Here is a 21,998-nt window from a genome sequence, read left to right on the forward strand (position 1 = left end):
CATTCTGGACTGAAATTACCATATATGGACATGGGTTCACACATTTTGCTTTTGATAAAACCTGTTCAATCTGGACTGAAATGACCATATATGGACATGGGACACACATTCTGTTTTTGATAAAACCTGTTCATTCTGGACTGAAATGACCATATATGGACATGGGACACACAAAGCCACTCCTTGGAAGCAGCTTTCACCGCTTCAAAAACATACACTAGGTAAATGGTACAAAGAAGGGTCAGGGAAGGGTAGGGCTGGGCTATTTTTGTTTTTACCAGTTGCGAACGGCTGCTGCTTGTAAGTGGTTTTTCAGGGCGATTTTAAAGGATGGTAGTGATCCACACTCCTTTAAGGCCTTCGGTAAGGCGTTCCACATTTTTGTGGTATAGCAGAAGAACGAGTTTGACCTTTTCTTTGAGGTGACTCTGGTTTGAACGTGATCTGTGGTGCTGTTTCCGTGCACAATGGAATGTGAATGTCTGAATGTCTTCATGCAAAACCACCTGTCCTAGGGCATAGTGTAACAGAGTACTACTCTATTACGCTATGCCCTACGATAGGTGGTTTTGCAAAAATGTGACATGACATTTGGAATGGAATTCTGTCAGTTGTTTAGACACAAAGTCACCTAGTATTCTATAGAGGTAAGGAGGAGGCAATGTATTTAACAGCCTTTTTTATTAAACCTTTTAGAAATTACTTCCAAACAAATTCTGAAATACACATCTTCATCCCCCTCTTTACCATACTAGTCTTGGACGGTCAATTTCCCCTTTGGGAACTACACTTTGGGACAAGTACTCTACTGGGCGGGGTTGCACTAGCTGTTACTAAGTTATAACGTAGCCTAGTTGTAACGTAAATGGCTTCTAAGTCAAGACTTAGAGATACGTAAGAACAAATTTGTGTGTCAGGTGTTGCACCACACAAATTTGTTCTTACGTATCTCTAAGTAACAACTAAATATTTACACCACCCCTTGGGCAGCACTAAGTCTTTACTAAGTAACCTATCTCTATGGGAGTAGAGCAACTTCACTACTAACGTGGCAGACAGCATTATATCGGCTATTTAATTAATTCAACAATGAAACGACCCATCTGTTTAAAACATACATTAAGCCCTATATACATTTCGGCCATTTGAAAATAGCCGATCTACACGATGTGTCTGCTATTAATAAGTATTTCTATATTGCAGGATTGATACTTTTTTAATTAATTTGAGTACTTTTCAACCACTGCATATATACAGCACAACAGAGAATTGAACGGTGCGCTCTCTTCCCCTGTGTCTCCAAATATGCGTTGCCCTGCGTTACTTCACAACGGGGGGAAATGTATGAGGCCAATATAATTTGTGATACAATCCGTTTGCAGGGCAGTGCGCTGCGCAGGGATGCGCTTGCCCTGTACATTTTTGTTCGTCCACCATTTTAGAGTTTTGACGAACTTTGTGGTTATCACGACACAACAAGATGGGCATCATGTGCACAGGATTCCCAGTGCGTGTACCTATCTGAAAAGAACGTAAGCCTCCCCAACCATGTCATATGGAGGGCTGAAGCCACAGTCCCTGCATTCTCATGCATGTTCTAAACGGGAGTAAGGCGTTTGTTTGAACAGTTTTGTGCACGCTTAAACGACTCTGGGACTCAACGACTTCCCGAGTCGAGGAGAGAACCAGATATTCATAAACCTGTCCACTGGAAGATGTCATTAAATAATGAACTGTAGGGACAGAAAGTAAGATGAATAATAAAGTAGAATTTATTTCTCACTAACCACAAGAGACGGAGCCAAGACACACATCACCCTGTAACACAACTTACTATCTGGAAAGAGTGACACACACACACACACACACACACACACACACACACACACACACACACACACACACACACACACACACACACACACACACACACACACACACAGACAGTGACCCCCCCCCCCCCTCTCTCTCTCTCTCTCTCTCTCTCTCCCTCCCTCTCTCCATCCCTCTCTCTCTCTCTCTCTCTCTCTCTCTACAGTGGTGTCTCTCGTCCTCTGTTGTGGACCTGTTCAACCAGAAGGTGAGACAACTTCAGTGCATTGCATTATGGGTAGTGTAGTATGATTATTTACAGAAGTGTTCCAACCATCCTGTTGCTAAAAAATACACTTCAATTTAATGTATGTCATTAGTTAATATAGAGGCGATCTGTTAACACCATGTTTTTTTACAGTGACACATACAGTAGCAGCTCATATGACAACAGGTTCTCACCCCTATTGCGTCATACAACTGACGCGATCTTAAATACCGAATGCTTCTCACCATAGACGCGGACGGATTGCCTAATGTCTCAAGGGTTAGACGCATTGGGTGGTCTAAGAAGAAAGAAAAAAAAGTAGTTCCTGATGCGGGATTCGATACGCTCTGAAGGCTTCTTGGTTTACCAGCCACCCGTCGCTACCGTTCACGCCACTATAAACGACGGAGCGGCGCCGTCTCAGGCGGCGATGACCCCCGTGAGTCGCCACCGAGGCGAGCGCTAGCGAGCCGAGTTGCCGCGACGAGCGGTGGGAACGCCGCATGAGCCGACTCAGCCGCGTTACCGAATTACGTGCCGTTATGGACAGAATAGTAAATCTTGACCAGGGGACTGCTTCCGCCTCCGAATGTGGCTCAAAGAAGGGACTACGTTATCATTTCACGTTTTGTCAAAGATAAAAGCACAAAAAAAAAGGTACTTCCCAGTCACTCTCGTTAGCTCAGTCGGTAGAGCATAGAGATACAAATCCATAGACTGGGGTTCGATTCCCCGTGACGGCCGTCAGTGAAAAATCTTCCAGTAAACACATGTCGGCGCATGCGTACTAGGACTCTGTCTCGTCCAAAAACTCTCCGTCTCCGTCGCACCCTAGACGCAATAGTCACTCCCAAAGGAAAGAAAGACACGGCGTCGGGAGGGTGAAGCAAAGGGGGTGAGAATGGGTTGCATATGATCACAACACATATTTCTCCCTCTCATCCATGTGTTCTTTGTTATTTCTCCCTGTCTTCCCCCTCTCTACTTCCAGTGTCTCAGAGTCTCTCCTGAAAGAGCCCAGTTCTTCCTACATGAGTCCATCTCACTGACCTGTGAGGAAGAAGAGGGAGGGCAAGTGCCAAAGTGCGGCCGGCCCTCTGCCGCCGCGGCCGCCCGGGCCGCGCCGTTTGCCGCTAGTAAATTCGGCCAACACACCAGTTGATAAAATTAGTAAAGTTGTTATCGACCTGATAACATTTCACATTGCATGATATATATTTAATTTGTCTTAATGTTGTAAAGCAGGAACCAGTGAATCATCAACTTTGACCTGACAATCTATGGCTGTTTTCTCATTGCCAATGCAATTATAATTATTTTATGTTGTAAGTACCTGCTTTATAAATGCCAATATTAAGTTGATAGATGCAGAATCTAATATTTTAGGACACATGGATGGGTGTTGGGATATTGCCTCTTTCCTCTCGTTTTGAATATTCTCTTCTTAATTTTTCTCTTTTTTATAATTGCTTGAACAATAAGAGTAGATTTTGAACAGAGCAGCCCTGATGTCTATGCCTAATGAGACTCTCCTGACCTCTAGTGGAATGATTAAGCCACACCAAAAAGAGAGAAATGGGTAAGGGTACTGGTGTCAGGCGTTTTTGGAGCGGTGAAAGCTCTCCCAATAGACAGTTATGTCCGTGGCTGGCTGGCTGGCTGGCTGGCTATGTGGCTGGCTGGGTATGTGTGTAGCCTGGCAATACCTTGAGTGGCCACACAAGTTAAAGGAGGGGCGCTGTTGTGCAGGCACAAACACACACACACACACACACACACACACACACACACACACACACACACACACACACACACACACACATACAGATTCACCGCTCCACTTCGAACCGAGGTTTGATTTTTTCGCCTGCATGCATTTGGTCCTTTCGCATGGCACTTTCGCCGTGGAGGAGAGTCTTTTCACCTATCCTGTCTGGCCCATTCACCGCATTTAAAGAGCCATTTCAACTGCCTTAGATTGTCCATGTTTGCATGACAGTGGTGTTACCTCACCTGTCAAACAGTGACCATTACACATGGCTATCCTAAGCACCCCATAGAAATCACATTAATACAGATTAGAGCTATTGGAATCAGGTGCGTCCAAATAATTAAATGGGTTAGATAATCACCAGGTTAGATAATCACCCGCAGCACGGTTACTGAGGTTAGGATTAGGTTTAGGCATAGTTTTACTGAGGTTAGGGTTAAGGTTAAGGCAATTTAAGGGTGTTCGACCTAAGGACAGACATGTTACCCTGTTTGACACGGGGTCCACCCTATGTTCCCCGGGTTCTATGTTCCCCTCTATGTTCCCCACATCACAGCATTAGTTTTAGGTACGATCCCTTTGACACCACTGTCACAGTCACTGTCAGGTCGCACTTACTATCAAAACCTCCACCGGCTGTCTGTCCGTCTGTTAGTCACACGTCACACGTCACACTTTTGCCCTGCTCATATCTCCGCAACCGTTGCCCCGATCCATGCCAAATTTTGCACACACACTCCTTGCCTGCCAAACCACAATCAATCACCCATCAATTCTCACATGACCCTCTTCTAGCGCCACCATGAGGCCGGTTCTTGCAAAACACATTTATGCACACAGCTCCTACAATTTTTGGCCAAAAATCACGCAAATCGGTACATGTCTACACTCATGTCATAATAGAATAATAATAATAGTTACCTACTCCTCCCGCGAGGGAAATTCAGTATTTGCAGCCCAACCCAGCAGCTTCGCAGCCCACAAGGAGCGTGTGAGCAATTAGGGGTTAAGAGTCTTGCTCAGGGACACACATCGACATTGCTATCCTGGCCGGGAATTGAACTAGGGACAACCTGGCAGGCTCCCTAACCATTCAGCTATGGCCGCCCCATGGCCACCCCATGTCATCAACATGGATCTGTCCCACTTAGCGCCACCTTCAGGCCGATTTTTTCAAACACATTTTTGGTAACTGCTCCTACAGATTTTGCCCTAAAATCACGGAAATCGGTACACAGTATGTCTACACTCATCTCATCAACATGGATCTCTCCCATATAGCGCCACCATCAGGCCGATTTTTTCAAACACATTTTTGGACACTGCTCCTACAGATTTTGCCCTAAAATCACGCTGCGACCTGACGGTCGCTTATCTCCCGATTAGGGAGTCTTACTGGTATTTAAATGACAACGGGATAATATGCAAACATAAGACAGTCAGACAGCAGAATTGAGCATAAGCGAAATGGCTCTTCAACGGCTAGACAGGTTAGGTGAAAACACTCTCCTCCACGGCGAAAGTGCCACGCGAAAAGGTATAGGTGAAAAAAACATAGGCGAAAGCGCTGGTGACCAGGGTACCAACCAATGTGAATATTATAATTGGCCAACTGATAATGATAACAATCAGCAGTAGGGATCACTGTTTATTTCTATCTCTATTCTTATTTAAACTTGCTTGTCAGATCTTTAGGAATTTGAAAGTTGTCTCTGCTAAAACTGTCTCCCTCTCAGCTGTCTGTCATAATATGTGAGGGCTAGTTTAAACACTATAACACACACACACACGCACACGCACACGCACACACACACACACACACACACACACACACACACACACACACAGCGCGCGTTTCCGTATCCGCTCTGGCAGACCGGATCAGGAACCTAGGTCTGAAACAATAACAATACTACTACGGCAAGCGAGAAGGGGCGTGTAGTGTAGTGTGGTGTTGCTGCATCGCATCGTGCTGCTGCTGCTGGGCAGAGCGCAGTGGAGTAGACATGGGATTTATGGCTCTTTGAAGTGAGCCGGATCTCTGGGATCCGTTTCCTTTTCAAAGAGCCGTTCAAAAGACTCATTGTCTCAATTTAGTTACTTCAGTAGATTTTTATTATAATTACAAAGAAATCAGTTCAACCTCATATAAAATTTTCGGCCATAGGCCTATATACATTTCGGCCATTTGAAAATAGCCAATCGACAAGCTCACAATGCATCGCGTTGTGAGCTTGTAGATCGGCTATGTTTTTTTTTCCCTCTACATTTTATTCATTGGAAAACCTGTGAAACGGGACATTCTGCATAATGAATAGGCCTACTTTCTACTATGGTACTTAAAGAACATTTTGACACCAATACTTTTGTACTTTTACTCGAGCACATTCCAATTCTGAACTTCGACTTGCGGCAGAGTATTTCTACATTGCAGTATTGATAGTCTACTTTTACATAAGTAAAGAATGTTTGTACTTTTTCCACAACTGTTCATTTAAGTTTTCCACAGGCCCAACACCACACACTACAAGGGCCTGGGTAGAGTGGTGTGAAAGTGGTACTAAACGTGTTACTAAAAAAGTATCCAATCTAGAGTAGGTCCGTCTGAGCTAGGCCAAACTGGGCCAAACACTTCATAATGACTGATCACTCACTGACTTTTCATTTAGACCACCAGGATATAGTTGCAATACATGATAATAGATTCTATTGTGTTATAAACACGATTATAATCTATTATAGTGTATTATAATTATCATACTAATATACATTAATACTTTATAGTGTATTATAATCACAATTATTCATTATAGTGTATTATAATTTAGGATAATTGTAATGCAAATTTATATTGGAAGGAGAAATTGGAAGTAAAGTGTCACTGCGAGAACATCTGCAGGAACACAAAAGGTAAAAATACATCAAACCAGGACCAAGTGTGGAGAAGAGGGGTCACAGGTGCAGCGCACAACTTGGTTGGTGAGTTGGTGAGACGAAGGAGAACTCCAGGCAGGAATAACCCCACAGTACTGGTAGTCGAGGACCCACATGGCCAAAAGCTCAAAGAAAAGAGGGGTACCTGTGATTTTCTGCCGTACTTTTTATTTCAGTTTTATCTATTAGGTTGGTCATTAAGGTCCACAGAATGAGAGGCCTGCTCTGCCGGAAACATCGCGAAAAAAAGTTATGGCCATTTGTATATTCACTGTCCCATTACTCCACTAGAAATATAAAACAAAGAAAAAAAAGTCTGTTTTAATTAGCATGTGAGGGGTCAAACTAGGGATTCTTCGTGATTCTGAATCCATTGCAAGCATTTGTTTTGCATGAAAAACATTCCTTGGGCTAGATATCAACCCCCCAAAACAGTCAAAAGTGATGAGTCATCACTTTTTTCCCACTTTTCACAGTTTTGGGCTGCCGAAAAGTAACCCAAGCAATGTTTTCTATGCAAAACAAATGCTTGCAATGGATTCAGAATCATGAAGAACCCCTAATTTGACCCCTCACATGCTAATTAAAGCAGATGTTTTTCCTTTTTTTATTTCTAGTAGAGTCAATGGGACAGTGAATATACAAATGGCCATAACTTTTTTTCGCGATGTTTCCGGCAGAGCAGGCCTCTCATTCTGTGGACCTTAATGACCAAACTAATAGATAAAACAGAAATAAAAAGTACGGCAGAAAATCACAGGTCCCCTCCCATTTTGGGGACTGGGTCCCCGACTATGGAGAACTCTACGCACCTGTGTCACCTCAAGACCTCAGGAGGGACCCACCCAATACCTCCCCAGAGAAGCCTCTTGTTGGGAAAAAACAAATAGAGCAGGAGAGGGGAGTTTAGCCTTGGTCAGGAGGAGGAGATGGGCAGTGATTTGGCCACCACTGCCGACCCGGCCATCAGGAGGGTGTTGTGGTTTGCGGGTCGAAACACCTTATGATCGATGGTTACCACCTGAAGACATCAAATTTTCCTGGCCAAGGCTACATTCACCAAACGTGAATGGAGGAGAAGCATCGTTAGATGTAATTATAATCATTGTATTTGCAGTTAAAAGGGTCAATTTGTTTCTTACCGATAGGGGTTAGGTACTTTTGTGTAATGGCAAATGTAGATATTTTGTATGTGGCGTGTGGTGTGGTGTAGTGTGGTCAAACTAGTTATTCTGCTATAGGCCTACCACCAAAATGTGGAAAGCCTTACCGAAGGCCATAAAGGAGTGTGGATCACTAGCATCCTTTCAAATTGCCCTGAAAAAACACTTACAGGCAGCAGCCGTTCGCAACTGGTAAAAAAAACTAGACCAGGTCAACCTGGTTGTGCCAGACCCCCTGTCTGTCATCATCATTTATGACATCATACCTTTTGTAGGCATGTCATCATCATGTCATCATCATATATACCCTTTATATAGAAAAGGGACAGACCGACATTTGCTTATGTAGGCCTACCCATTTCATGGGTCTGGCAAACAAACCTAGCCCAGGTATATACTGTTTGTTTAGAATTACTGTTTTTTTTGTTCTTTCACTTTATTTTCTTTACTTATCTACTGCATAGTACTTCTATTCGTCTATCATTCAATGTTATATGAGATACTTAAATGGTTTCCTGTGGAAATAAGCTTAGTCTTTTCTAGGATCTCCTTTTAGTAGACCTTGTACCAGTGAACTGTACCGTCATGAAACCGTACCTTTTCCTATGCAAACTTCTAATAAAGTCTTCAATCAATCTTCAATCAAGTGTGGTGTGGTGCTAAAGCAGCAGTCGAAAAGAGGCTTCAGAAAAGAACGGCTCCCTATACTGCGAACCGGATCCCATCGTTCATTTCGAAAGAGCCGTTCATAAAAAGACTCGGATTTGTTCGCGGACGTCCCACCTCCGGAGCGGAACAGAAGCAGAACAAACATGTCGGAGCAGGAGGCCCTCCGGTGCTCCTCCAGCCAGAGGAACCGCGGCGGAGTGCAGCGGGTGGAAGGCAAGCTGCGCGCCAGCGTGGAGAAGGGAGACTATTACGAAGCCCACCAGATGTACAGGACGCTGTTCTTTAGGTGAGAGGAACGAACAGCCGTCTTTTTGTTTCATTTGTTTTAAGTTTCTAATCATCTGTTTAGGCCTCCGTCTGGCGCGTATCGAAACAACATCCCGCTTTCGGCAGTGGAAGCTTGTGATTGGCTGAACCGGAGGTAGGGAGCGCTCCGTTGTGGTCGCCTGGACCGCGCGGAGGTGCCCAGAGCTCACTCGTGTATAGGTTCTAGGTAATACTAATAGGCCTACATGCGATGTTTCATAACATATAACACAAGAAATAATCATAACACATTATAAACATTCTATATTTACAAGGTCAAGTATTCTACTTAATATTTGGGACTTAGAAGAACCATTATCATGGTTATAATAGACCTACATTTACAGTAGTTTAGGCATTTTGGTTTGATAAGGTTGTGGGGAGAACAATTTGTCCTTGTTATTTGACTATTTTTACTTTAATTATAACTAAAGACACTTCATAGTGAATTAGTGATTATAATAAATAGCCTATGTCATGATTGTTGTTATAGCTAGATCATATTCGCCGGCGCGCCTCCGTCATCTCCACCGAAAACAAGCGCTCCGCCCTTGTTCCATTGTTGGAACCGGGATGTTGTTCTGATACACGCCTGGTTGTGTTCCTTCCAGATCTTTCTGCCTGTCAAACGTGCTTCCACCCTTCCTCTTTTATGATTGGCGGAGCGGCGCCGACAGCCCGCCTACCCGTGCGCATCCGTGTTTTTCATTGGCCGGCTGTTTGTGTGCGTCATGTTTTTTTTTTAATGTCAGATAATGGGACCGCTAGCTGGAGCTAAGGTGGCTAACTAGCTACCTGGTTTAGCTTCAGGCTGGTGGTGGCCAAAGATAGTTTTATGAGTTGTTGCTGGACGTGTTTTGCTTGTAAATGTGTTGTCTGACTGTTGTGAAAGACCGTAGTCGGTTGTAAGATGGTGTGAGGCAGACAGACGACACATGAAAGCTGAGAGACAAGTGTAGGTGGGACAGACAGCAGGGAAGCTGAGAAACAGACAGTGTAGGAGAGACAGAGACAGACAGTAGCAAAGCTGAGTGTGAGACAGTGTAGGACAGTGCTTCTCAAACGTTTTAATGTCAAGGACCCCCACATTGACACTTTTTAGCCCTCGGACCCACCCCATTGAAAATATATGCCAGGGACCCCTACAAGAGAAGATTTGTACAGCTCTAGCAGTGATTCCCAAACATTTCAAGGACCACCAGTTTGACATGCATTAGGCTACAGACCCCCATTTAATGGCATTTCTATCTGAGGCCCAAATGTATATGGTAAAAAACAATGTCAATTTAACTCGGAGAATCTCCTCTCTCTGAGTTACAGACCCATAAGGGTCTATTTGGTTCCTGAGTTACAGACCCATAAGGGTCTATTTGGTTCCCAACTATATCATTTAGCTGGGGACCCCCTGAAACACCCTCAAGTTCCCCTGGGGGTCCCCGGACCCCACTTTGCGAACCGCTGGTGTAGGAGAGACATAGACAGGCCAGCTGAGAGTGAGACTGTGTAGGAGAGACGGAGACAGCAGGAATGCTCAAAAACAGACAGTGTAGGAGAGACTGACAGTAGGAAAGCTGTGAGAGACTGTAGGAGAGACATATAGTAGGAAGTTGAGAGGAGAGAGACACCGTAGGAAAGCTGAGAGGGAGGCGTGTGAGAGTGTACCCGAATTGTAATAACATAATGTTTTGAACACATGACAGCAAAGTTCGTTGTTTCCGTTCTTGTTTGTCAAATGTGTCCATAATGAACTCTGAACTCGTTATTCTCTCACACTGTAAACATAATGGTAACTAACTTCAATGCTATCCTGTAGCTTCCTCATATACTGACACATACCTGTCCCTCCCACGCAGGTATATGTCACAGGCCAAGCATGCAGAGGCCAGAGAGCTCATGTACAACGGTGCAATACTATTCTTCAGCTATAACCAGGTACATGTGTCAACTACACTGACTTGTTCACTTTGGTTGTCATTCTAGATTCAACTCCAAGAGACGCATATTTAAAGTATCTTCTGTTTCTCTCTCACTCTCACTTTCACACACACACTCTTTGGGCCGATGCTAGCCCTGAAACATGATGGCCGTGATGTGACACCAGTCACACGACCGTCATGCGTCCACCTCAACCTTGCATGTCTCGAGTTAGACTGAAAGTGCCAACGGCATGCAAAACCAACGTTAGATTTAAAAAATAAAGTGCTTACCCAAGTCTACTTTGTGTCAGAATTGATGCTGTTCAACCAGATTTACATGCCACTCCCGTATTGTTTAATAAAAAGCATTTTTATCCGATTGTTTTCTGTTTTCCCTTGTATTTCCTGGTGTTCCCCATGCGCACCAACCCCATCTATGGACACTGAGATGTGGGCGTGGCTTTGCAAAAAAACGATCCGGAAATACAAGGGAAAACCGAAAATGATCGCATAAAAATACTTTTTATTAAACAATACGGCAGCGGCATATCATTCTGCTTGAACGTTATCTATTCTGACACAAATGAAACTTGGGTAAGCACTTTATTTTTGAAATCTGAACGTTTGTTTTGCCTGCCGTTCAACTTTCAGTCTACCTCGCAACGTGCAAGGTTGAGGTGCCTGCACGACGGTTGTGTCATATCACGGCCGTCACGTTTCAGGGCTAGGCTGATGCATACACCACTTTTAGAGGCGAGTTTAAATCGGTTCGGTCGGTGGGGGCACATCATCTCGGCAGCACCGAACAGACGACTTTATGGCGGCACCCGTCCCCCCAACCTCTGAATGACGTCATATTGTATTTTGGACAGAGCCGAACCTTTTAAACTCGTCTGGAAAAGTGGAGTGTGCATAGATCTGCCCTTATGAGTTGGGTTTGGAGCACTTTGCATCATCAACCACTATACTGTGTGGGGAGAGTGTTTTCTGTAGGTCTTTCAGTCCGAGTGTATCAAAAGGTGCGTTCGGAAATGCGTGCCGGGTCTGGATAGGGTTAGGGTTAGTTTTAGGCATAGTTTAATGAGGTTAGCGTTAGGGTTGGGTTTAGGCATAGTTTTACTGAGGTTAGCGTTAGGGTTAGGGTTGGGTTTAGGCATAGTTTTACTGAGGTTAGGATTAGGTTTGGGTTTAGGCACTCACTACACTGAGCACACACCCGGTGCGCATTTCCGAACGCACCCTTTGATACGCTCGGACTGAAAGACCTGCAGAAAACACTCTCCCATACTGTGTGTCTGTTCTGTGTGATCGCCACGATATTGGAGGTGAAAGGACACTCACTTGGCGCAGGTGTACAGTACCTGTCCACCACCGCAGAGACTAGGGGTTAGGATACACCGCAGTGCAGCTGGCTTGACTGAGTGTCTGCACGGACACAACTGGCTGTGTTCTGGGGAAAGAATCTGGGCAGGGCGGGAGGGGTCTGATTTGTTGCTGTGCTAGCAACTCCTACGGGAAGATTACGACTGAGCGTGAAAACAGCAGATCTACAAGCACACAACGCCTCACATTGCGAGGCGTTGTGTGCTTGTGTGCTGTTTTCACTAGTTTTGTGCGACGGTCTTGTATGATGAAGCAGGGCTTTGCTTTACCAAAAGACGTACACATTTGAAGCTTGGAGATACGAGGTTTCTGCCCGACAGTGACCATATTTTAGTGATTATGTTGCGAGGAAAACGTTGAGATAATGGCCATTTTGGTTAGAACTAACTTTGTACTTCAGTTTAAAATTATATTAAATATTTCATTGTCCAAATAAATTCCAAATATTATCAAATTATCTCGCGGCACCCCTGGACTGCCGTCACGGCACCCCAGGGTGCCCCGTCACCCACTTTGAGAACCCCTGCACTAGGGCGCAACCACTGTGGCAACACAGAACTATTTGGGGGGGATTAATTAATGTAATGACTAAATTGGTCGAAAAAGGGTGTAAAAATAATTGTCTACTCTAACTCTTCGTGCACACGGTTCATTACCATTCATTACCATACAACGTATTGATTGACATTTGCATGGCCATGCGGTAGGTGGAATGATCTTGACCTTTCTCGGCAACCCCTTGTACATAAATACATAACATTAATTTGATTGAAATGTTTGAAATGTTTTTAGTACTAATTACTAATTCTGTTTGCCCTGGCCATGTTCTTCTATAGCAAAACAGTGCGGCTGATCTCTCCATGCTGGTACTAGAGTCATTGGAGAAATCGGAGACAAAAGTCGAGGATGACATCCTAGGTGAGTGATGCTCCCCCTCCTGCTATCAGAAATGCACCATGCGGTGCCGTGCAGTCACTAGGGCTTATTACTAGGGCTGGGATGCGATTAAAAGTTTTAATCTAATTAATTACAGACTCTGTGATTAATTAATCGCAATTAATCACATTTTAATCGCACATCGATATTTGACCTGAGAAGCATTTATTTCAAGTAAAACACATTTTGTTGTACGAGTGAATCAACGAGTGAGTTTTTTAAATCTAAATTTCGCATCCACTGGGCCAAGCAAAGCGCTCAGATCGCTACTTCTCCCTTTGCGTTTGTTGTCTCTTCTTGGTTGGTGCATCGCTATGATCGGTATGCCCGAAACTGAAGGTTCTGTGGTGCAAAAACTAAGTGTGATTAAAATGCGTTAATTTTTTTAATCGCGTTAATTTTCTGTAATTAATTAATCGCAATTAATCAGTTAGTCCCAGCCTTACTTATTACATAATCGTCTACTCTAATCGCAAATATTTTAGGTAATCGCAATTATTATGCATAATCGTTTCCATGTTGAGAAATGTTAATATAGTTTCAAAAGTAGTGGAAATAGCCGATCTACAAGCTCGCAACACGTTGCACCGCGACGCGTTGCGAGCTTGTAGATCGGCTATTTCCACTATCAATGTTCTTTTTTTAAGTATGAAGTTGTCAAATATGTCAGTCATTTCTTTGTATATTTGGGTTATGTGTCATATCTGCCATGTGCAACTTCAAAGCCTAAAAGCCAAACAGAAATGTAATTGTCAACGATAAAAAACACAATTAAATCGTTAATCACAATTATTTGAGCGACAATTAATCGTCATGTAAAATGTCATATGGTGACAGCCCTAGCAGTCTCTGACCCCTCTTTGTCCTGTGCGTGTGCCCACAGAACATCTGGCTAAGTTGTTCAGCCTGATGGACCCCAACTCCCCAGAGAGAGTAGCGTTTGTGTCCAGAGCCCTCAAGTGGTCGACGGGCGGTTCGAGCAAGCTGGGCCACCCCAAGTTCCACCAGCTGCTGGCTGTCACCTTGTGGAAAGGTAGGGCTACGTTTCAATGAACAATGCTCAGCAGCTATGCTGGACATTTCTTAACAGTTCTACTGCCATATTTATTATTTATTCATTTGTGCTGGTGCCATCAAAAAGTAGCTTACCTTTGCGATATTATAGAAAATTATCTATGGATTATTTCCAAACCAAATCTTTTTCAATGGACACATATCTGTTTGTAGCCAAACTGACAGCAGGGGGAAGCCTTATGCAAGGAATGAATGTGAAATGGCCCTCCCCGCTTTCCGTCGTTCAGAGTGTAGAAATGCATGTTCTAGATCAGGTCCACAGAATACAGCCAGGAAGTGATTTGGGACTCCACTGATGTTTGCGTGTGGTGGAAATTTGAGAGCAGCGTTACGGGAGATGTTTTTTACTGTACACACCCGCGCGGCCCCTCATCAGCTTACAGTGATCAAACAAGGTAAAAGAACGAGCTTTCGTATTGGCGACACGCCGCCGTCGTCAGAATTGGGACGAGCGTTAACGTTCGAAGCAGTAAAAGAGTTAATGATACTAATGATACTACTTTCGTTTAGTGTAGCACAATGGTTCTCCAACTTTTACATTTCAAGGACACCATAACTCTGAGAGTGTACAAATAGAACCATTCAGTTACACACCCGTAAGGGGCCATTTGGAACCCCCTCAAAGAAACATGTACCTGGTCTACACGTTGAGACCCTCTGGTGTAGCAGAGTGTTTCCAGTGAGCCAACATGCACAAGAATAGAACAGAGCCTCCATTAGTATCATTGGTAACCCACCTACTGTATGAAGACCCAATTATTCCAATATGGGTCATATGAGAAGAACAAGTATTACTCAGACAACTGTAAAAAAAAGAAACCGAAAGCTCTGTATTGATTAGTAAATAGAGATGGCATTAATTCATTCAAAACGATCTTGATTCCAGAGCAAAACTACAGCGAGTCTCGCTACCACTTCCTCCACTCGTCGGACGGGGAGGGCTGTGCCCAGATGCTGGTGGAGTACTCTGCTGCACGGGGCTTCAGGACCGAGGTGGACATGTTTGTGGTGCAAGCCGTCCTACAGTAAGTCAGCCACTGCGTTCTGGTCTGTGTGCTTGGTTGTGTCCTACACCAGGGGTTCCCATACCTTTTTGTCTCAGGGCACCCCATCAATATATTTTTTTATCCGAGGCACCACTACATTATAAGTTTAACTCCCAGCACCTTATATTTATAGCATATTGTCGTTGCCGGGTGGAAACCTTGTATGTCCATTTATCATATAAAATGTACTAAACTAGTGAAAACAGCAGAACTACAAGCACACAACGCCTCGCGATCGTGCTTGTAGATCGGCTGTTTTCACTAGCGACAGTCTTGTATGATGAAGCAGGGCTTTGCTTTACCAAAATACGTACACATTTGAAACTTGTAGATACAAGGTTTCTGCCTGACAGTGACGATATTTTAGTGATTATGTTGCGAGGAAAACGTTGAGATAATAGCCATTTTGGGTAGAACTGACTGAAAATAACTTTGTACTTTAAAATGATACTAAATATTTTTTTAAGTGTCCAAATAAATTCCAAATATTATCAAATTATCTCGCGGCACCCCTGGACTGCCGTCACGGCACCCCAGGGTGCCCCGTCACCCACTTTGAAAACCCCTGTCCTACACCAGTTGTTCTCAACCTTTTCAGGCCAAGACCCCCACAATAACCATATTTTAACTGGGGACACCCCCACCCTGACGAGCACTAAGAGTTGAGGCATTAATACATTTTGTATACTACGGTTCTATTGTGAAAATAGCAGTGAGCATGTAGATCGGCTATTTTCACAATCTCATTCTCTGCCTCTAGTATTTGACAATTTGGCCAATGTTTAATTTGTCATTTTAGAGGTATTGAAAAGTATTTGAATTGCCAATTCAGTTAATCATCTGGGGACCCGAGCCACAGGTTGAGATTGAGAAACAACGTTCCTACAGCGTCTACCTCTCAGCTTTCCTACTGTCTGTCTCTCTCTCCTACACCATCTACCTCTCAGCTTTCCCACTGTTTGTTTTTCGTCTCTCTCACAGCGTTCCTACTATCAGTATCTCAGCTTTCTTTACTGTCTGTCGCAACTAAATGAAATCGGTACGAAAGGTTAGTGGGAAGACTGCCGAGTGCCAACTCTGAGCAGAGAACTATGGTGACATGACATGTACAATGGTGATGCTCCAAAACTGGTATTAATATCGGGGCAAAAACAGCATATTATCATATTCATAACATACCCGGGCCTTACTTGCCATGGTTGAGGCGAGGGGATTGTTAACCCATTTAGGCCTGAACACATTATGACGCAATATTTTATGCTTTAAATATAAAAAAATAGCAGATATACAAGCTCACAGCGCGGCACCGAGTGCCGCGCTGCGAGCTTGTAGATCTGCTATTTTTGAAAAATCGTGAAAATTTGAATTTTGACCCGATTCTATAAGTGTCTTTTGAATCCTTCTAAGATTTTTGGAAAAAAACTATATTTCTATGTCAGCAATCTGGCCAGCCATCGTCAAAGAAAAGGTCCTTTTCACTTCAACTGGAGCTCAGTTAGTCTTTTCTTGAGAGACTATTATGTCAGTGGTGCTCAAACCTTTTCATGTGAAGGACCCCCAAAATGATATTTATTTGACCACGGACCCCCATTTCAAAATATCTAGTTCCAGGGACCACCCAGAAGCAAAATTTGAGTTACAAACGTTCGCTTTGAAAATACATCTATTCAAAGATTTGCACACATTTTCAAGACTTTTTCAAAAATGGCAGATCTACAAGCTTGCAGCGCGGCACTCGGTGCCGCGCTGTGAGCTTGTATATCTGCTATTTTTCAATAGTTAAAGCATAAAATATTGCGTCATAATGTGTTCAGGTCTAAATGGGTTAAAAGGAATGTGAGGTTGCTATTGCTACCCTTTTGCTGATTGGTCTGCTTCTGTATCCTCCCGAGGGGGTTTATACAGCAGAGAACTGACCAATCAGCTCAGCCAAAGGTCCACCACGCGCTGAACTGTAAGGAACGCGCGTCACGTTGTCAAACATGGACAAAACGTGGTCAACAAACATGGTGACTGGATGGTTTGGTAAAATTCACAGCTCGGGGAACGGTGGAGATTGAGCCGTCTGTTCCATCTAGGGATGGGACGATATACGATATTATCGTTTATTGTGATGAAAAACACTCACGATAATCGTACCGTGGAGTTTTAATTTAGCGTGATATCGTCCTCCGTCATGCACTGGGATCAATTCACCTTTTATTTGCTGAGCTACATATCCGGTACCGTTTAAACCCTCTATAATTGGTAAAAAGTACTCTTTGCCATCGGCTATTTTTTGGCAAATGTTCCGCCCCAGGATAATGGTTTTTGATTATCGCCATAATATCGTTGGTCACAATAATCGTGATATGAAATGTTCATATCGTTCCATCCTTAGTTCCATCACTGTCTGGGAATCGGAAGGAGTCCCTCTCTGACAGTTATGCTGGTTTGTCTTTGTGAATAGATAAAGCTCAGTGATGTCATTACGTGCGCATCCCGCATCAAAAACTCATTCAAGTCGCCCAGGGACTCATTCATGTCATGGTCCTGGGGTCCCGGGGATGCGCCTCCATTGGAGTCCATGTTAAAATAATTTACCAGGTCGCGGTAAAAGAAAAACATTTTAAAATTCCACAGACACCACCATTGTTCATGGGTGAAAGCATCCTACTTTACCCTACGTTAACACAAATAAAATCCACGTAGAAAGTCTTAAACAGGCGATAGAAACGTCAATGTTTTGATTCCACCGATGTCCGACGCCATTTTGCGCACCCGAATTCATTAGGGGCACATGTTTTAGTAGTTTTAGTAGTTCTAAGTTCAAACATTAGCCAAATTGTAAAATAAATATAAGAAATAGGCAAACATTTTGAAAATAGCCGATCTACAAGCTCACAGCGCTCGAAAACATTGTATTGAGGACTCCTAAAACTTTTCTGGGACCCATTTGAATGACCACCTGTGGGTCCCGGGACCCATTACATTGAAAACCTAGTAACATCACTGAAAGCTGTGGTTTAAGTGATCAACACATTTTCATGCCCACCTTTCATTGTTGCCCTTGTGTAATCCAACCGTGGTCAGGCTTGTTGCTCTTGCTCTGAGCTAGGGGAACGGCAAACGTCTGAGTGATGATGTATTTATTTCTATCATACCATTTGCCCTTCAAACACTTTCACAAAGACGCACGCCATGGCTAGGGTTCAAATGAAATGCCACCAATACCAGCCATTTTCTATTTGATCTCTGGATCTGTAAGCGAGAATGTGAGTCATGAAAGAAACATGGTTGCAGAGATTTGTGTTGATTGGAAGGATTTGTGTTTAGGAGAGGGTGAAGAGGTGAAGTGAAGACATTTCACAGGATTTATAGCCGAGTTGTAGCCGAGCTTCTGGCCGATGAGGGGGAGTGTTGTTGGTGACTCGACATTAGCAGCATGAAGCTCAGGGATTGGTTGAGAGGGATGTTTTGGTGTGTGCACTCACTCAGTGAAACCCAGTTAAAACCAGAGAGAAAAAACGATAAACTGATTAGGATTACGTCTCTGCGAGAAGTCAAGCAGTCTATGCTTCTTTTCTTGGGTCCATGTGTTATTGTTGTGCATTTTCTTGTTTCCCACGTCGCTTTCTTTGGAGCCACTGTTTGTTTTGGGTTCGATGCACACAACACATGGACCCAAGGAAAGAAGGATCGTCTGGTTCTGTTCCCTCACTTGTTGAAACTGGTGCTTCTCGCAGTGCTTATCGCAGCCCAGTCTGCGATCAGAGCCAAATATCTAACCTGACAGATATTCAGACACGCTCGGGAAGCTCTCGCCGAGCGCTGGAATCGCGCAACGCTCTTGTCGCAGAGGCTTTCACACAGCGAGCAAAGCCCGATCCTGCATCAGATCGGAGGTTTTGTCGGCGAGTGCCAAGAATGCCGGCGACGGCATATTCGGAGCAAATATGTTGCTGTGTGTACCTGTCTCTCAACAAATCATATTCAGCAACTCAATATGATTATTTGACGACATCTTTCAAAATGTTCTCTCATCATGCAAACATGGAGGGGGTAACAAAGATGAGAACAATGGATAGAGAAAACCATGCATTGTTCTCACCTTTGTTACCCCCTACATGTTTGCATCTAGGGATGGGACGATAAGCAATATTATAGTTTATTGTGATAAACACTCACAATAATCGTATCGTGGAGATTTCATTCATTGTGATATCGTCCTCTGTCATGCACTGGGATCAATTGAACTTTTATTTGTCGAGCTGCATATCCGGTACCACTTAAACCCTCTATAATTGGTAAAAGGTACTTATAATATACGTACTTGATATTTTTTCCACTCTATTAAATGTCTTTGCCAAAAAATAGCTAATCTACAAGCTCACAACGCAATGCGACGCGTTGTGAGCTTGTAGATCGGCTATTCTTGTGAGCTTGTAGATCCGCTATTCTTTGGCAAATGTTCCACCCAGGATAATGGATTTTGATTATCGTGATGATATCGTAAATCGCGATTTATTTTGTCACAATAATAATGATAGAACATTTTCATATCATCCCATCCCTATTTGCATCCCTTGGTTGCGCCTTGTTTCCGCATATTCCGCCCTGTGAATCCATCAAACTATCTTAGTTACAGAGTAGTGTGGACTTGATGACATCAATGGCGCACAAGGTACAGACCTGGACTCCCTAGACCTTGACTCCATGGGGGCGGCCATAGCTGAATGCTTAGGGAGCCTGCCTGGGGAACCAGTTCCCCTGGTTGTCCCTGGTTCGATTCCCGGCCAGGATAGCAATGTCGATGTGTGTCCCTGAGCAAGGTTGGGCTGTAAAATACTGAATTTCCCCCGCGGGAGGAGTAGGTAACTATTATTATTATTACCAGTAAGGCTCCCTAATCGGGAGATAAGCGACCGTAGGTCACTTATCTCCACAAATAGGGCAAAAATGTGTGTTGCCAAAATCTTCCTGATCCATGTTGATGACATGAGTGTAGACATACTGTGTAGTGATTTTCGTGATTTTAGGGCAAAATCTGTAGGAGCAGTGTCCAAAAATGTGTTTGTAAAAATCGGCCTATGTGAGCTGCAGTGTAGGGGGTCCTCCACTGGGGGCGCCACCACTTTTGCATCCGTTCTGGAGCACCAGGAGTCTGTGATCCCCGGGAATTCCCCGTGAGCAGCCCCGTTGGGGTGGTCATTTGGTCATGTTTGCGCATTTGGTAATTTTTTACATCTGGGGGTCCCCCGGGGGTCCTTGGAGGTTGTAGTTTGGCAGCCAAGGAACGTGTGTGCAAAATTTGGCATGGATCGGGGCAACGGTTGCGGAGATATAAGCAGGGAAAAAGTGTGAGGTGTGACAGACAGACAGACTGACAGACAGACGGAGGGACGGACGGAGTTACACTTTGTGGTGGTTTTGATAGTAAAGTGCGACCTACGGTCGCAATTATTATTATTATTATAACATGTACACTTAAAGTGACTTCTCTCGTTCTGACCCGACCAAGTGACCGACTGCTTGTGTAGACAGATCTGACTTATTGCAAGTCAGAGAATGGCGTGAAGCTAGAGTGAAGCATTCTGGGCAGTGCTGTAGTCATTGTTTGGTGCAGGGACGGTTTTTGCGCAAATGCAGAGAAGGTGGACAAGTACAGCTGGTGTTTTGTATGCACATAAATAAATAAATTGAGATCAGCTTGAAAAGTGGCAATGTATTCCTTTAGTGCAGGGGTTTTCAAAGTGGGTGACAGGGCACCCTTGGGTGCCGTGATGGCAGTCCAGGGGTGCTGCGAGACAATTTGACATTATTTGGAATTTATTTGGACATTTGAAAAAATATTTAGTATCATTTTAAACTAGAAGTACGAAGTTATTTTCAGTTCTAACCAAAATGACTATTATCTCAAAGTTTTCCTCGCAACATAATCAGTAAAATATCGTCACTGTTGGGCAGAAACCTTGTATCTTCCAAGTTTCAAATGTGTACGTCTTTTGGTAAAGCAAAGCCCTGCTTCCTCATACAAGATTGTCGCACTGCTTGTAGATGGGCTGTTTTCACTAGTTTAGTACATTTTATAGATGATAAATACAAAATGAACGGTTTTGGACATACAAGGTTTCCACCCGACAACGACGATATGCTATAAATATAAGGTGCTGGGAGTGAATTTCTTTTTTTTTTTTTTTGATGGGGTGCCCTGAGACAAAAATGTTGGGGAACCCCTGCTTAGGGGTGTGAAAGAATATTCTATATTCGAATATTCGTTCGAAAGTTAACAATAAAAGAATATTCGAAAGTAAAAAATTGAGCTTCGAATTAATTTATATTTAATTAAAACAAATCTACCGCACTTCTCGCGAGATTCTGGGCGCATGTAACGTTAAAAGGTGGCTGGTCTCGCAAGGCAGAAGTCTCCATTTGCTGCTGCAAAAGTGGGCTGATCTACAAGTCCACAATGCGTCGCTGATCCAATACGTTGTGGGCTTGTAAATTAAGGGTGCATATTTAGCGACACCGTCATACAGCGAAGAATACACCTCCAGCTGCTTGACTTTCCCTTCACACTGTCACTGACCGTCTTGTCTTCCGCCTCGCAGTGCACACAGTGCTTTTAAACTTGCTCACGTTGATTCAGAATGATTAACGAGTCAAGCTGAAACGAGCGACTCATTTGGTAGTGACGGGAAGGCAGACAACGAGACTTCTCCACCGAAAACACAATATAAA

General features: G+C 43.7%; 1 protein-coding gene across 1 annotated transcript in view; it reads left to right on the forward strand.

The window, feature by feature from the left end:
• Positions 1–8,760: 8,760 nt before the first annotated feature.
• get4 (guided entry of tail-anchored proteins factor 4) overlaps positions 8,761–21,998 on the forward strand; it is a gene marked incomplete at its 5' end in the record, with an annotated part of 33,199 nt that continues 19,961 nt past the window's right edge. Inside the window, 5 exons of the mRNA XM_080747968.1 lie at positions 8,761–8,903; positions 10,777–10,855; positions 13,059–13,140; positions 14,042–14,191; positions 15,119–15,257. Of these exons, the coding sequence (XP_080604094.1) occupies positions 8,761–8,903; positions 10,777–10,855; positions 13,059–13,140; positions 14,042–14,191; positions 15,119–15,257 (593 nt within the window). The remainder of the gene's footprint in view (positions 8,904–10,776; positions 10,856–13,058; positions 13,141–14,041; positions 14,192–15,118; positions 15,258–21,998) is intronic.

Source organism: Nannobrachium achirus (assembly GCF_963921795.1).
Source record: "Nannobrachium achirus genome assembly, chromosome: 18".
Classification (NCBI taxonomy): Eukaryota; Metazoa; Chordata; class Actinopteri; order Myctophiformes; family Myctophidae; genus Nannobrachium; species Nannobrachium achirus.